Source organism: Falco cherrug, chromosome Z (assembly GCF_023634085.1).
Source record: "Falco cherrug isolate bFalChe1 chromosome Z, bFalChe1.pri, whole genome shotgun sequence".
Lineage (NCBI taxonomy): Eukaryota > Metazoa > Chordata > Aves > Falconiformes > Falconidae > Falco > Falco cherrug.
Genome location: NC_073720.1, coordinates 54491791 through 54507538, shown reverse-complemented (window position 1 = coordinate 54507538; position 15748 = coordinate 54491791). Strand labels below are relative to the sequence as shown.

Sequence of the window (15748 nt, the reverse complement as noted above, 5' to 3'; positions counted from 1 at the left end):
CACACTAATTTAAGTATTGTACTGGTGGATTGCAGGAAATAGATATTTGAATCTGAATGGTTCTCACAGAAAGGAGGTGATGCTATGGACATGCACATAAATACAAAGTTTTACTTTAGATAGTGTGTTCTGAGTACACAACAATCAGTAGGCATGCTTGATTAGCTTGCCAAAATGCTTTCAACCCCCATAAAAGGATAAGACACAGAAAGTACATCTTCAGGTTAATGTGAGGCTAGTTCTCAGTTAATTGTTTCATTTTATTTCTGAAAAAAACCCACCAAACCTCTCCTTAAATGCAAAATCTTGCAGACTCTTAAAATAAATGTTATTATTATTATTTTCATTATTATTATTCTTATTATTCTCATTCTTCTTCTTCTTCTTCTTCTTCTTCTTCTTATTATTATTATTATTATTATTATTATAATTATTATTATTATTATTAAATAGCCTAGTGTTTAGAGGAGGTATAAGAACACCTGCTATACTGGACTTACCTCACTCAAGGGAATGGTGGTGTGTAAGAGGCTGAACTTTACACTGTCCAGTGCTCTAGGATGTCCTGGGTTTCTGAAAGTGGCAGCCCTTCCCTTGCACTCTTGTCCATGTCAGTTTGGAATGTGGCAAGTCTGGCTGTTGTTTTTTCAAAGACATCTATGACAAAAAGTATCTTTGCCATGCCAGAAGACTGGAAATGCACCTGAGCCTTGAGTAAGTCCACCAGACCTAGCATGGTGATGTGCCTTGTATGTCCTCCTTGTATACCTTGTAAACATACACAGATTCTCTTAATTTTTATGGAGAGATGGATCAGTTAAAAAAATTATCACAGTACAGTAGCAATGGCAATTTCTGCAATAAGACTACATGAGTTTATCTTTCAATTGACAGATTGTATTCAAAGCTCTTAGAGCAAATCACTGAACCTTGAATAAGAAGATTACTTAGTTGATCAAATGTCCTGTGAAACGGAGGAACAAAAAAGCTCATTAAACTCTTCCAAACTCTTATCATTTGCACTCCTTCTGCAACCATCTTCCCCAAATACTCTAGGCATGGAATTAAGGAAAACACAATGGTAGGTCACATGAAACTTTAATAAGGAACATTAATAACATTCTATAGGTGCTCAGATCTACCCAGAAGTAGGTTTGCTTGTGCAATGTCAGGGGGAAATGATAAAGAAGAGAGAAGAGGCTCTAAGAAAAGGTTTACAGATGTCTGCAGAACAAGAGGGCAGCATCCCAGATGACTGAATTGATTTGTAGGAAACATGGACACAAGGAGGGGGTGGGGGGAAGACAGAGAATAGGATTGTTTAGCAGGAAATAAGTGGAGCAAAGAAACTGACTCTAATTTCACGAGTAAAGAAAGAGCACAAGAGATGATGAAGTAATGAAGAAGAAGAAAAGGGCTAGGGTCCATATGAAGCTGTGGAAACAGCCACGGACTGAAATCTGGGAAGGAGTACGGTGATACATGGAGAGTATGGTGATTAGAGAGTGGTGATGAGCCAGGAGGGCCACACGGCAAAAGCCAACAGAAAATGCCCATCCATACATCTGGAATTGGTTATTGTGGAATAACCTTGGGCCCCTTATCAGGGAAGATCCAGGGTACAGAAGCATTTCTGCAAGCCAGGGGGGCTGTTGGGTAGGAGGAAATCAAGGCTGAAAGGGTCCCACAGGGAGTATTTCAAAGTTTGCTTTTGGATATTCAGATCACGTGAAGCTGAGTGATTCTCCACACACCTGCTGCAGGACAACTAAACCAGGCTGGGAAGGTGTTCAGAGAGATACACATTCAGGTGAGTTTAGAAAGAGGCTGGTGGCACACTGAGATAATGAAGGTGGAGATGGCTCAGGGACAGGCCTTGCCAGGATGGGGTGACAGTGGTGTGCACAGGGATGCAATCACAGGAAGTGGCTTTAACTCAAAGGACTATGAACAATCAGGGAACCAGAAAATGTGGGACACAGCATGGCCACCATGGGTAGGAGGTCAAGCCAAGAAATCACGAGAAGCTGGGAAAGACTGTGTAGTCTCAGTGCACACAGCAGAACAGCGCAAAGAGGAACACAACACTGGCAGGTGTAAGGCTGCCGCAAAGAAGCAGCAAGTACTGATAGTCCAGAGACCAGCAACAGGGCTGGCCATACAGGTGTTTCACTGGTCATAGCAGGAGTGGCTGTAGCTCCCTGTGGTGGGGAGCAGCGGGTCCTGAAGAGGTTTTGATGGTATCTGAGCAGACTGCAGCGTGTCTCCTCCTCCTTCACTCCTTCTGGGCAGAGGGACACTTAAGGTCCATTTCCTGCAGCAGAAGTTGCTGTAGTGATGTTATTTCTAGTGGGCATTAGTAACTATCTCTTTGAGGCAACACTGCAATTTTCAGTGTTTCCAGCTTGTTGCTCAGGCTGAAGTGGATGTAAGCTTAGCCTTTGGGTGAAGTGTATTCCAGTTGAAAGCTTACAGCAGTGGTAACACGTTGGAACCTTTGAATTGACTGGAACCTCTGGGTCCTTCTGTAAAATAAATTGCTTTGCTACGTAAGTGCCCTCAGCTGATGAGAAGCATGTCATGATGAAAACGGTGAAGTTTCCTATCCATGGAATATTTAACCTCTCAGGTCTTGCACTTTCAAAGAAAATCAGCTGTTGAAAGCATAAAACAAACAAAATCCTCCATGAAAAAAAAAATTTGATCATCTTTCACAGCTTAGAAAAAAACTCACAGTTCTTTTTCCATAGATGTGGTACTTAGGGGCATGGTTAAGTGGTGGACTTTGCAGTCCTGGGTTAATGGTTGGACTTGATGATCTTAAAGGTCTTTTCCAACCTAAATGATTCTATGATTCTATTATGAAAAGACAAATATTGCATCTTTAAAGAAATGTTGCAACTGAAACGAACAAAACTGGTCTGCAAATGGACCGGTTCAGTTGCAAATACTAGGTATGTATATGAATATGGCAACAGTATGCCCAGTGGTAATTACTAGAAAACAACCACCAAAACATCCACCTCTTTATTTGATGGTCAAAAATGGTCTTTTTCATCAGGTTGCCTCAGGCCTGGGTGGTCTTTTGGTACAGAGTAGCAACAGGTCATTAGGGAAACTGTCACGGCTTGGAGAGTGAAATCCAGCAGCTCACTGACCAAGCTGCAACCATCATCCATACAGTTGTGCAGAAACCAGGAGATGGCACAAAGCCTGATGTCTCTTTGGCCAGCAGATCCCTGTATGTCAAAATCGCACTTCAGGAGAGATTTTAGGCAGCTCTGCATTCAACCCTGTGCTGCCAAAGCAGCAAGATACTGAAGGGTTTGGAATACACGCTGTAACTTAGTTTTGCTGGCAAGTCCTTGAAAATGGCCCTGATAAAGCCATTCCCTCTGGGGCTGGCTACCCATGACAGCAGAGGTGCTGAGGCTCCTTGACGCTTCTTGTGCTTTGAGCAGTCTCCTGTTTTCACTTGCAAACTGGTGAGACCTGTGTGTCTGTGTCTGAGACGTGTTGTATGCATGGCAGCATGGGAGCCCCTGCTCTACCAATTGTCAGTCAATATGTTCAGCAAGAATGACACTATCTTACTTCAGAAGGGAAAGGTGCCTTTCAGTTCATGTCATTTAAAGCCATCAGATATTTGAATGGCACCTTGAAAGTCATAAAGCAGTGATTTATGATGCTTTTTTATCTAATGATGTGACACACCCAGGAACCTTACCCTGAACCACAGAGGAACAAACTTCAGATTATTTCCTCTTCATCTGTATTGCATCACTCTCTGTATTGGGAAAGATCAGCATTTCTGAGCAGAAGTCACAGAAACTGAGAACCTCAGGCAACAGCCTTCATGTGATGTGCCACTATGGGAAGGCCATATTTCTCCTGCCTCCCACCCCAGTGAGGGAGTAGAGCAGACTATCACTGTTCTCTGTGTCCTTGGAAGACCTGGGCTTGGGACGCAGGTCCTCCAGCAATGCAAGCACATGTGTGTGACACCCCAGAAGGAAGCCCTCCATCCTCAGCAGCATAAACTAGATCTAAAGCTAGAGCAGGAAATCCTGGCAACTTACAGTGCAATAACCATAACGATAGCTGTAAGGGGTGACTCAAAATGCACCTACATGTAGTTCTCCACCACCCTGGTAAACAAGCCCACACCTTAAGGGAACTTAATGCCTGATGTAGGAGGCTATTTAGAGATCTCACACTGTACCATTGGCTGCTGAGCTAGCACATGTTTGTAAATCTGAGTCGGCAGTGCAATTGCAGTAATTCCCAGAGCAGTTTACCCAATGCTTATTCCAATAATAAGGCAGAAGGAGGGGGGCTGCTACGGGTAGGAAATCCAAAACTGCTGCTGCTGTGCTTCATAGGATAGGGCAGGAGATAAAACTAATCATCTTGTCTGCATACCTGTTTTACTGCAGGCCATTAAAACTACCAGTTACTCTTGTGCTGAGTCTAGTACACTGAGTATATGTTTTATTTGTTCAGGCCATCTTCTCTATTAAATACAACCTAGTTTTGATAATCAGGTCTGGAACAGGCCCTTGGATGTCTTCTTTGACAACCAAACCCTGCAGTGCAACTTTGTTTTTATAAAATCTATTCCATATTACATAAAATTTAACCATCCCTGGAATATGCCTCAGGGTTTTGAAGCCTCCCTTTTCTTTCTATGCCCAGCACAAACCTCCATAATACTGTGAAAATGAAGATTAGTTTGATTTTGTTTTCCTAGTGCTCTAAACAGCAAATAATGCAGTGGCAGATGTTACAGTCACTAACCAAAATCTTATGCTGTGATTAGCTATTATTAGCATGTCTCTAATCCCCGTTGGATTAAGTGGTCACCTAAGCATGGCTTCGAGTGTCACCCATGTCTCACATGGACATAAACTAATCTGTTTTATTGGAAACAGATGAAGTGATAAATGTTTCAAAGCCCTTCTAATTTACAGAAAACACTGCCGTTCAAATTTCTGTGTCAGGGTGGAAAAGCATACTTCTGCACTCAGATTCAGTGTCAGGGGAAAGTCCTTTGAAAATCTAGTTGGCATCTAGTGGGCATCCGCCCTCCAGTCGGCAAAAAGGAGTTTAAGAAGTTACTTTTTATGTCATTCTTTAAGTGGCCAAGCATTACTTGGGCTTTCTGGGCCTTTCTAAATGAAGTAAATGCTGCCGCTGAAGAAGAGACAAGTACAAGGAGCATGTGCCAGGGGAGGTGAGTGTGATCTCAGGAGCACGGTGTGTTTGCAAGACCATAGGTAACGAGCTGTGCCTGAATTAACAAAGCTGGTTATCGTCACACTCAGTGCTGGAGGCTGCCAGCCCTGTACAATCCTTTCAGGGACTCTGCTCAACCCTGGAGCATGGTACATATGGTGAGCAGACAGCTGTAGCTAAAGGATTAGTTCAGCAAACGGCTGTTTGGCGTCTTTGTAGAAAATCAGGCCAATGAATCCAGGCAGGAGGAGGTAGACCCACATTGCCCAGGACCAAACTGGCCAGTACCTTGTCGCAGCAGCTGTATATGTGCTATCTCCCCACACCTCTAGATTTTGGCGTCCCTGAATGAACCCAGCCAGAATGCCCAGGGAGAAGAAGGAGCCATTGTGCATAACTGGCCAGCCCCAGAGTTCTCTACCTGCCCCAAAGAAAGCCACTTATGAAGAGCCAAGAGCATAGGGTGTGATGGCATGGCCCCACCATGTGGTGCTTGCTCCTGATCGCCCCTGGCCTGGGATGGGCGGTCTCACCTTCCTGTCCCAGCTAACAGCTAACAGTGATTACCCAGGTTGCCTTTGAAGCCATGCAGGTGGCAAGAAGAGGGTACGCTCAGCCCCTCCGCCAGACATGCACATGTAAAGTATGATTGCCTCCCTCTAAAGTGTAAGTGGAAGTTGCACAGAGGCCATATCAAAGTTTCCTCTGGCAGGAAGCAAGGACTGTCTTTCCCAGATAATGGCAACCCTAAACAAGCTGCTTGGAAAGCAACACAGTTCACACCAGCTACAGGGCAAGGTTGTGTGCTTCTGTTGAGGAATTCCTGGGCAAGTGACTGCAAGTCACTGCAGCAAGACCAACACATCCAGAAGGTTCTAGCATTACTCTGAAATGTCCCGGTTGTTGGATGAGTACCAGGAGGTTCAGGACTCCCTGGGCTTACTCTGTAGGAACTACACAGTTGTCTCTAATAGGTATGTCCAAGGCTCTTCAGCACCCGGAAGCCCAATGGGAGAAGTAACTGCTAGTGCTGGTAACTCCTAGATGAATGTGTGAAGTCTTAAATCTCCCAGGTGAAAGTGGCTAGAAAGAATACATGGGCAGCCTTTGTAGTTGTGGGAATTCTTTGGGCACTTGGGGAAACTGTAAAAACAGCAGGCATGGTTTGCTACCAAAAATGTTTTTCTAGCCATTTCTGCCTTTTCATCTTTTTGTGCTTTATTGCATTCCCATGGAGGTCTTCTAGGAAGAACATCTTGGAAAGGACAGAGCTATAGCATTCATGTAACTGGAAATGTTGATAAGATGAACTGGGAATAATGTGTATAAAGATCTTTCAGTGCACAGGAGAAGTAGGGACTCTGAGACTTTAATGTGAACTTGAAGGCAATGTTTCCTGCTCTTGCAAGAATCACCTTATTTTGATGATGCAGATATTGGAAGAACTTATTATATATCCAACCCATGCACATTATCAAATATGAACACGTGCCTATGCAGAGAGGTATGTATAGTCCATGCGTTTCTCTGGTTAATGCTCTGTGCTTATTCTCCTAACACGTGTTAGAAGCAGAAAGACTTCAGTGAGACAAAGGTGTGATACAATCACATCAGTAGACTTATTAGCTTTCTGGGCAGCTTTTTCCATGATGTAAAAGCTGTGTTTGTATTAGTATAGCAGTTAGACCCACCAGTGTGAGGATTACAGTTGGTTTTTACATAATGGATTATCCAAGATTAAGTGTTTTATTCAGGCACACGAGCAAAAATAACCAATTAGTGACTTTGCAGATCCATTATTTAAAGGCAGCTGGAGGGCAACTGACACAAGACTCTTCTGCTGACTGCAGCCCGAAGACTGAAGCAAAGAAGTCTCAGGAATCTCCAGCATCTCTAACCCAACAGGTAGGTCTCTCTTCAGCAGAGGCAGACCAGATTAGCATCTCTTACAGCAGGGAAGTGCAGCTTGCACTGCAGCAGCTAGGAATAGAATAGCTACTTGGGTGTTTAGAACTTCTGGGTTAGTAGTTCAGCTTGGATGCTGTAGGCAAATTTCAGGTAACTGTGTTTTTTCTTGGCATCAGAACAGGTATTCAGAGTCAAATGCTCTGCAAGAATGGTCAATGCAGGTGCTTTCTTCCTGAAGTGGGAGAAACAAATATGCTGGGATACCCAAGGGGACAAATAAAGCCATGGCCATCTGGTGGCTGTGCTGCCATGGCAGATCAAGCCTCTAGGAACTGAATATTATTTATCGTGTTTGTCGAGAGAATGGTCTGAGGGCAGACAATATCAAGACATACTTTCCTATTAAAGTAGGCAGCTAGGAAGAGCCTGTTTTGGTCATGAGAACTGGTCTTAAAGAACACAGTTTTGCTGGCTTGAAAGCAAAGTGGACACTCACCATGAAATAATTGGGAACAATATCCTTACAACCTACAGTGCTTTACCAGAGTTCATCAGAATATTATTCTTCTTGTGAAAACAAAAATTTAAAAAAAAATCAAAATTTTATCAGTTCTTACGAACCTTATACAGTCAGGCTTGATTTATAATGTAAAAATATAATGAGCCAAAATACTCCTACTGGCAAGCAAAATACTATTGCAAAGTAATGCCCATCAGTGCTCAGTTTTGGCTGGGTTTGGGAACCACAATGACCCAGTGGTTTTTCAGTGGAGGATTTATAATCTACTCAGCATGAAACTAGTCTTAAAATGAGGGGAATGTATCTGTAGGCACGCAATGCAGGCTACCCATGTCTACTGCATTAAATAAAACTCCATGTTTGCTTTTTTCTTGCAGAATGAAATACACACACTATGTTTTCCTGGCCTCGATCTTCTCCACTGTTGAATACAGCCTAGCTCAGACCTGTGCAGTGGAGTCTTTCTCTGTGAAAGACAATTTTGATCCAAAAAGGGTAATTATGGCTACTTCAGCAGTATATGTGAAGAAGCTTCACATATAAACTGTCTTTCCAGGTTATGGGTTGTGTTAACTAAAGAGGTTCGTCAGTAAGAGGTTAAGTCCTTTTGTATTCTGTCTCTCAGACACTGTTCCTGGAGTTTGCTTTTCTCACTAGTGATTAACCTTCTGAGCATTATGGTAAAACAGGCCTTGAAAGTCATGGATGTGATTCTGTAGGATGTCACCTTCTGCTAGCTCAAAGCTCAGTACAGACTTCAGCTTTGAGTGGTCCCAAGAATGAAACAATTTAGATCCCCATCAGAAAGCCCAAACACATGCCCTAGGGGACTTGCATCCACCACCAGCCATTCTTGGGAGTCATAGCCAAGTGAAAATTCACCTAGCTGGGTATCCTGAACACAGACTCACTCTTGCTTAGACACAGCATTTAATCTGCCTGCCTCTGAGAAGGAAATCAGGGCTATCTCGGTGATGAAAAGGTCCAGACAGGTGTGCCAGATTGCCACCATCCCTCAGCAAACATCCCCTCCAGCTGCAGCTGGGCTGGCACCAGCACTTCCTCTATACAAAATTGGCTTTGCTGGAAACAAACCCATGTCTGGAGAGATCTTTGGGAATATCCCAGTTTTATAAAGGCAAAGATTTTCTCAGGCTCCTGTATTTGAGAATTATGGACTCTGTTTTAGACTTCACCGTATAGCTTGCCAAACAGATCTCATTAGCTTCAATGAAGAATCAAATTTAACACAGCTAGGTTCTGCTTTCCTCAATACTTCTACTACTAATATTATTTTTTGAGGGCCTTCCTGTCTGTCAGTCACCTGTTTAGGTCTTGTTTTCATTTTACTAGATACTGCTTGTACATTTTCAGGGACTCATTTTTTCCTAGACATTTTCCTTCCCCTAACCTCATTTCACCTCCTCCTGCTGCTAGCTTCCCCAGCACGCTCTTTCCTCTTCGTAGTTCACAGAGCCATCGCCTTCTGTTTCCCTGGGTAGACCCTTGTCACCATTGGAGATTGTGGCCCCCGGCAGCCACAAAATGTCTCCAGCAGCTTGCTAAGGTCTTTGTGGCTGCAGTTCAGTATCACTGACGGCAGCTTCCACAGAAAAGCAGAGGACTGAAACAGGGAAGAACTATCTGACTCCCAGCAGGCATCTCAGGATGGGAGAAGCTTCTGGTGTGGGGTCACTGTGACAGGAACATTCCACATGACAATGAGTACAAGCACTCAGCAGTGCAGAGGTGTGTGCTACACACCCACCTGAACGAAGACTGTCTCCATAGGCCAGGAAATGGGTAGCCAGAAGGGCATCATGTTTACAGAAATGCTTTTGTGCTAATCTTGCCATGGTGATTAATCCAGATACTAACAGTATTTCATGTCAGTATGCAGGGAAATGGTATGCCCTGGCCAAGAAGGATCCAGAAGGCCTTTTCCTTCAGGACAACATCTCTGCTGAATACACTGTGGAGGAAGATGGCACAATGACAGCATCTTCCAAAGGCCGAGTGAAGCTTTTTGGGTGAGCTCTCCTGACTTTAAGCTCTAGCTGCTGCCATGAGGTACTACAATAGGTGATCTATCCTGAGCACACAACACAACCTGTTGTCTCCACCAGAAAGGGAAGCTCAATCAAGGTAACACATTCAAAGCCAGAGGTTAGACACTTCTGAGTCCTGGATTACTTCTCAGCCTGTCTCTGGTATGGGTCCATCACAAAACTACTGCATAAAGTAAATTATAAAGTCAAATCTTGAATTATGGAGTGATCAGGTAAATGAACTGCAACCAGGTGAGAGGAGCTAGCAAAGTCTGTGGGGCTGTGAGGGCAGGAGCAATCTTATTTCACTGAGTGGTTCAGGGGAAGGAGTGTAAGTGAGCATTACTTTCACAGATCTTTCCACACATTGTTGGACAGACTTCTGAGGAAAACGTAGTTAACTCTTCGATGCCATTGCAATGCCTGAACAGACAGATGGAAGGATGCTTAAGAGTTTTGCCAGTTGGTCACGGTTACTATAAGGAATTACAGCACTTAAGGGGACCAAACAGCTTTCTGGGTGTAGAAAAGAAAACCTGGGGCTTCCACAGACCAGCCCTAGTCCTGCTGTGCATTAACTACCAAAAACTGTCTAACTGCATGAACAGTAGAGTAGAGCAGGTGACTATGAACCTTGTAAGTCTTAGAGCAGAGCACTCCAGGATATTTTGGAATGGGGCAAATGAAGCTTTGCAGGCACACTATGCAATGTGGGTGGGAAGATTCCTGAAAAGACCCTCCGGAAACCAACTGGGGTCTCAAGGCTGCTGGGAATTTATTTCTACAACAGCAGAGTAAAGGGGAAGTGCAGCCTGTGCAATGAAGGGAGTGAAGGACCTTCCATTGTTTCACAAATCCAAGTAATGCTTGACAAAGTGTGCTAAGACGCAGGTGGTATTCAAAGCAAACAGATGCCAACCAGAGAAGGACATTAGAAGAAATGGACAATGAAGACAGGCTGTCTGGGCACCTACTGGGTTCCCACAGCCTGTATAAAGTCCTTTAACTAGCTTGGACAGCAAAGTGTCTGTAATTATTTTTGTGCTTGTAACAGACATCCCTGTGGCAACAGAGCTAGGAAGGGTTAGAGAGAGGAGAGCCAAGTCCCTGCCTCTGCCTGGGGACACAGCAAAAGAGCCCAAATGCAGGTCAGCTCACTCTGCAAACTGCTAGCAGGGAGCCAAGAAACAATGTCCATCATTTTGCTTGGTAGCTATCTGCTTGTACAGAAATGGGTGGTAAAAAGCCTGCTGAGCTGAAGGAGGGTCAGGGCACTGCCCCAGCTGCAGCGGCGTAGTTGTACAGCAGGGCAGAGACCAGACGGACCAGACACCAGCAGTGCACTGCCAGTGGTGGGGAGGGTGTCACAGATTTGCTTACTTAACAACAAACAGCGACTTTGCATTAAGAAAGGCCATACCCAATGCTCAGCTGAACTGTAGCCTGGTTCTTGCCTGAGCCCTGAGTGAGGGACACCCATTCAAAGCTCAGAGGGCACAAGGTTTTACCTTCAGTCTCATGGATCTCATTGCAGGTTCTGGGTGATCTGTGCTGACATGGCTGCTCAGTATACAGTACCTGACCCAACCACTCCAGCAAAAATGTACATGACCTACCAGGGCCTGGCCAGCTACCTCTCCAGCGGTGGTAAGTGAACTGCTCCAGCCCCCCAGTGCTGGTCAATAGCTCAGAGCTGCCCAGATTTGTGTGTTTCAGTGTACGAGCAGGAAAAACAGTTGAGTTTAGATTGCTTCAAGTGGAGACAAAGCATCCTTTTTTGAGAGGACGCTTTAACCAAGAAATGCTTTTTATCTCCACAGAAGGGGCAGGGTACAGAGACTCCCTAGACACCCCACCTACACACCATATATGTTAACAGGGCATATGCAGCTTAGAGACAATGGGCTACACAGATTTTATACAGCCAAGTGGGGCGCTGCACCTAGGGAGGCAGTATTTCCTGGGCCCTGCAGTGGGCATTACAGAGGTGCTGAGGGCCAGTCATCCTTGTACTCCTCATAACTAATGGGAGGTGACATGTGGACCCAGACCCACATCTGCATTCCAGCAGCAAGACGCAGTTCTCCTCAGACAGACATAGCTGGACTCAACAAAATGGAGCTCTTAACTGAAGTCCCCCTTGTAGAAACTGCTCATGCTGAACCTCACTTACGCAGCCTTCACATCCCATACTTCGTGCCAGTCTCCCACAGCTGTGGGACTCCAGCTGTGGAGTCGGGCTGTGCTTGGCCTGCTAATGCATAAGAAAGAAGTACATTCATTTAGTACAGGCAGATAAGCCACACCAAAATGCACTTAGTTGAGTGAGCCTGGAAAACAGGAGGAATGTTTTTTTTTTAACTGAAGCTTCTTCTATAGGAAATGTAATCTGTACAGCCAAAATTTAATCTGTATGCTCCACCCACCATGCTTGAGCGAGAAAAATCAAGCCATTTTTTGTCATTGAAAACCTGGAAAGTCCTAGTCCTCCTAATACTTCTTGCCTAAGAAACCAAAGGTGAAAATGTACTGAGCATCGTGGGGAGTAACACAGCCTCAGGATGCCCCATGCTTGTCCCAGTTCTTCACTTCATGGTGTGGGCATAAGATGGATGTGGGAGATGACTTCACATACTTTGGGATGCTATCTCTGCCATGTGCTGAAGTGAAGTGTCTACCTGTGGGATGACTATGTCCACCTCTGCTTTGTTTTGCCTGCTGTGACAAACAATTGTGTTCTGATGTTTCAGGGGACAACTACTGGGTGATTGATACTGACTACGATAACTATGCCATTACCTATGCCTGCCGCAGTCTAAAGGAGGATGGCTCCTGTGACGATGGCTACTCCCTGATCTTTTCACGCAACCCCCGTGGCCTCCCCCCAGCCATCCAGCGCATTGTCCGTCAGAAGCAGGAAGAAATATGCATGTCTGGCCAGTTCCAGCCAGTGCTTCAGTCAGGTACTTCGGGCTAATTAGCAAACTCACTGATATGGCTGCGCTAGCAGCTTGTAGGGTAGGTGATAACATTTGCTGTAAATACAACAAGAACCACAGCGAACTAAGTTGTAGTCTTTTAGCAACTTTAAAAAAAAATTCTATCTAATAGGAAAATAGTTGCAAAGGGAAACCCATACAAGGGAGACCTTAAGTTTGCCCTTATAGGAATCCTCTGTGCTGAAACTGGCACACTACGAAAGGAAGATCAGCTCTGTTACTGTAATAGATAGGGTATGGACGGGTGTAACAACCTGGTGTTTCTGCACTTAGAAATGCTTGTCTTGGCCATCTGGGTAACAGCATCTTACCTTATGTCTGTGTACTGTCCTTCAGGAAGGGAGGATAAGCTGCCTCCAAGAAGAAGCACCCTCGCTCTTAGCTCCACCGTGATTTGTGTCCTGGGTGGCCTGAGTAGCAGAGACGAGGGGCTCTGAGCAGTGGTTCTGACTGTGTCTGCTGGCAGTGGGAGTCAGCAGTTGTGCCACATAGATGCAGACAGAACATGTCCAAAGCCTATTTTGAGATAACTTTTTTTGGGGAGGCATGGCAGATGATCTATAGCTCCTGTGCTAGTCCACAAGATAGGCAGATAATTTTTGAGGGATATGCTGGAGGCAGAAACTCCTCTTTCTTGGCAGCTGAGTGCCAACACCCTTCACCTACCCACTGCCTTGCCTGGACACTGGCCCCTTCCCAGCCCAGGCATGGGGACCTGGACTGGGGGATTGCCACAGTAACACACGTGTTGCTGCACTTCTGGACAAGAATTAGCAGCTAAAACCTTCTGAACAGCACACCATTGTGTGAACGAGTCCACTACAGAGCAGGTGCCAGGTGCTGGCATCATCCGAGTTTATGGGCCTGGTATGGGCACCCCTGCCCCATGCCTTCCACATTGCTTACTGTATCAGAGGGAGGGCAGCTGGTTTGTGAGCTCATGTCTAGGTGCTGACCTAGCTGCAAACTGATGGCTAGCTGGGATTACCAAAGGCTGCGCAAATGCCATGCCAACAGACACAGAGCAATGCAAACAGCAGCTTTTGCAACCCCCACTCTAATCTTGTACTGTGATTCAGAAGTACCCTAGGAAGGCTGTAGCTACAGCTTCACTGAAGACTGAAAGATTGTTAGAGCTCTTTGCAAATTACTTACTGGGACTAAAGTTTGCTTTTCTTTCTTTCCAGGGGCCTGCTAAAAGTACACTTCTGATCCTATCCTTAAGCACAGAAACCAGACCTCCTAGAAGTTGCCACTCAGCTAATAAAAAAAATAAAATCATAGTATGGACTAGTGTGTTTTTCCTGAAAAACACATGAAAATGTTAGTGTTTTTGTAAACTGTGTGCAATACAGTACTGATATTTGGATTTTCAAGGGGATACCTAATGTGGCATTTGTCAATAAATGTTTTTTAAAAACACACCTCTGGAACTGTTTTTTGTTACCCGCTGTGCTCTTGAGGAGCAGGAAGAGTGGGGCTGCTTGCCGAGGGGAGGTGAGGCAGCAGCTGGGGGTGGCCCCAGCACAGGCAGGGAGGGCTCTGTCCCTCCCCAGCACCAAGCAGGGGAAGCAGGGCAGCAGTGGTGACAGGGACAGGCCCCTTGACAGTGCTGATTGTCAGACAAGTGCACAGGGACAGGACAGGCCTGGGGTTTGCCTGGGAAGTCCAACCAGAGAGCGAGGGCAGCAAGGCACAGGACAGGGCACAGGCGTGCCTGCGTGGTGTCTTCGGCCAGAGACAGGACTGGAGAGTGGGTCAGAGGCAGAGCTACCTCCGGCAAGGCTCCCAGGGGGCAGAGGCCCAGGCTGAGCTGAAAAGGGTTTGTGGACCACAGAGGGGTCCCAAGGGGTCTGCATACAAGCAGTATGGGGGTGGCGGTCCCAGGTGAGGCTGCACAAAGCAACGAAGGGCTGTGGGTGCCTGCAGGGCCCTGGCATACACAATGTAGCTCTCCCACGAACATTTCTATTTAAATTCTGAAGCTACGAAATCCTTTTGAACAACAACCTGAGATGAGGCTGATAGTGTGATCCTTGCTGCCTGGTAATATGGTTATTTCTGGTACACGGGAATACTCCAAAGTCTGCACAGAGTATTTCTAACTAGCACCTGAATCACAAATGCAATAAAGCAGATGTTCCTGTCAGTAACACCAGGACATTGCTTTAAATGAGCAGTTACTTCCATTTCTAACGGCATAAGCAGTAATCTACTCCCCACTGCCTTTGTAATCCAGCCTCCAGTATCTGAGGTACAGAACTGAAAAATACAGAACTGATAGGTTTTATGGCCAAGAATTTCACACATAGAGGGAACCAAAAGAATAGTATCTAGATAATTCCATGTAGAAAAAGTACCCAAGTCAGCATTGTTTATATGTATCTCCCACTGCCCTTAGTAAAAGCACGTTCACTTCGAATGTTTCCTATGAACAAAACTACCAGTCCAGAACACCCCCAGCAACCTGCTGAACCCTGCAATTTGTCAGCAACACTCATTTTTACAAGTCATGATTACCAAGCACAGAGGGAAGACCAAGCTGAACAGCCCCCACTCCTGAGGCTTTCAAAAGGTATGTGGCACAAGGCTGACATCGAGTGAAGACCTTCAGAGCACTGCACTACAAAACAGCTTCTGCAAGATGCATACACAATCAACAGCATCCAACGATTATCTACTGCCTCTCTTGGAAGGCACATAAAAATCAGTGACTGAAGACTCTTCTCCAAGGCCGGAGGCCTTACCCCAGATATGCAGAGAAGTCTCTCAAGCTTGCGTTTCCCAGGATTTCCAGGCAGGACTCCTAAGAATCTCAGCCAGCATAAAAAAAAAAAGTGTTCCTTGCTCTTGTGGTCTAGGGAAAGTTACCCTGATGGGGAACAAGATGGTGAACTACCATCTAAAGCTAAGGACAGAAACTGAAGAGCAGCAGCAGGCAGTACAAACAAAAAATCACACAGATACAGACTACTGAGTGCTGAAAAAATATCAGCCTTTTGTGCTGGACTAAGTGCAAGGTCAGTGCATTGACTGAG

General features: G+C 45.3%; 1 protein-coding gene across 1 annotated transcript; it reads left to right on the top strand.

Annotated features, from left to right (window-relative positions):
- The first annotated feature begins 7008 nt into the window (after nucleotides 1-7008).
- Nucleotides 7009-14134, top strand: LOC102055396 (purpurin). Its single transcript, XM_027816189.2, has 6 exons — nucleotides 7009-7140; nucleotides 8041-8158; nucleotides 9557-9693; nucleotides 11246-11358; nucleotides 12462-12674; nucleotides 13898-14134. The coding sequence occupies exons 2-6, from the start codon at nucleotides 8042-8044 to the stop codon at nucleotides 13906-13908; spliced, it is 591 nt and encodes a 196-aa protein (XP_027671990.1). The 5' UTR covers nucleotides 7009-7140; nucleotide 8041; the 3' UTR covers nucleotides 13909-14134.
- Nucleotides 14135-15748: the final 1614 nt, after the last annotated feature.

Coding starts and splice junctions, on each gene's coding strand:
- LOC102055396 (XM_027816189.2), top strand. CDS start 8,042: ATGAAATACACACACTATGTTTTCCTGGCCTCGATCTTCTCCACTGTT. Junction 8,159..9,556: donor ACAATTTTGATCCAAAAAGG/GTAATTATGGCT, acceptor ATTTCATGTCAG/TATGCAGGGAAATGGTATGC. Junction 11,359..12,461: donor CAGCTACCTCTCCAGCGGTG/GTAAGTGAACTG, acceptor CTGATGTTTCAG/GGGACAACTACTGGGTGATT.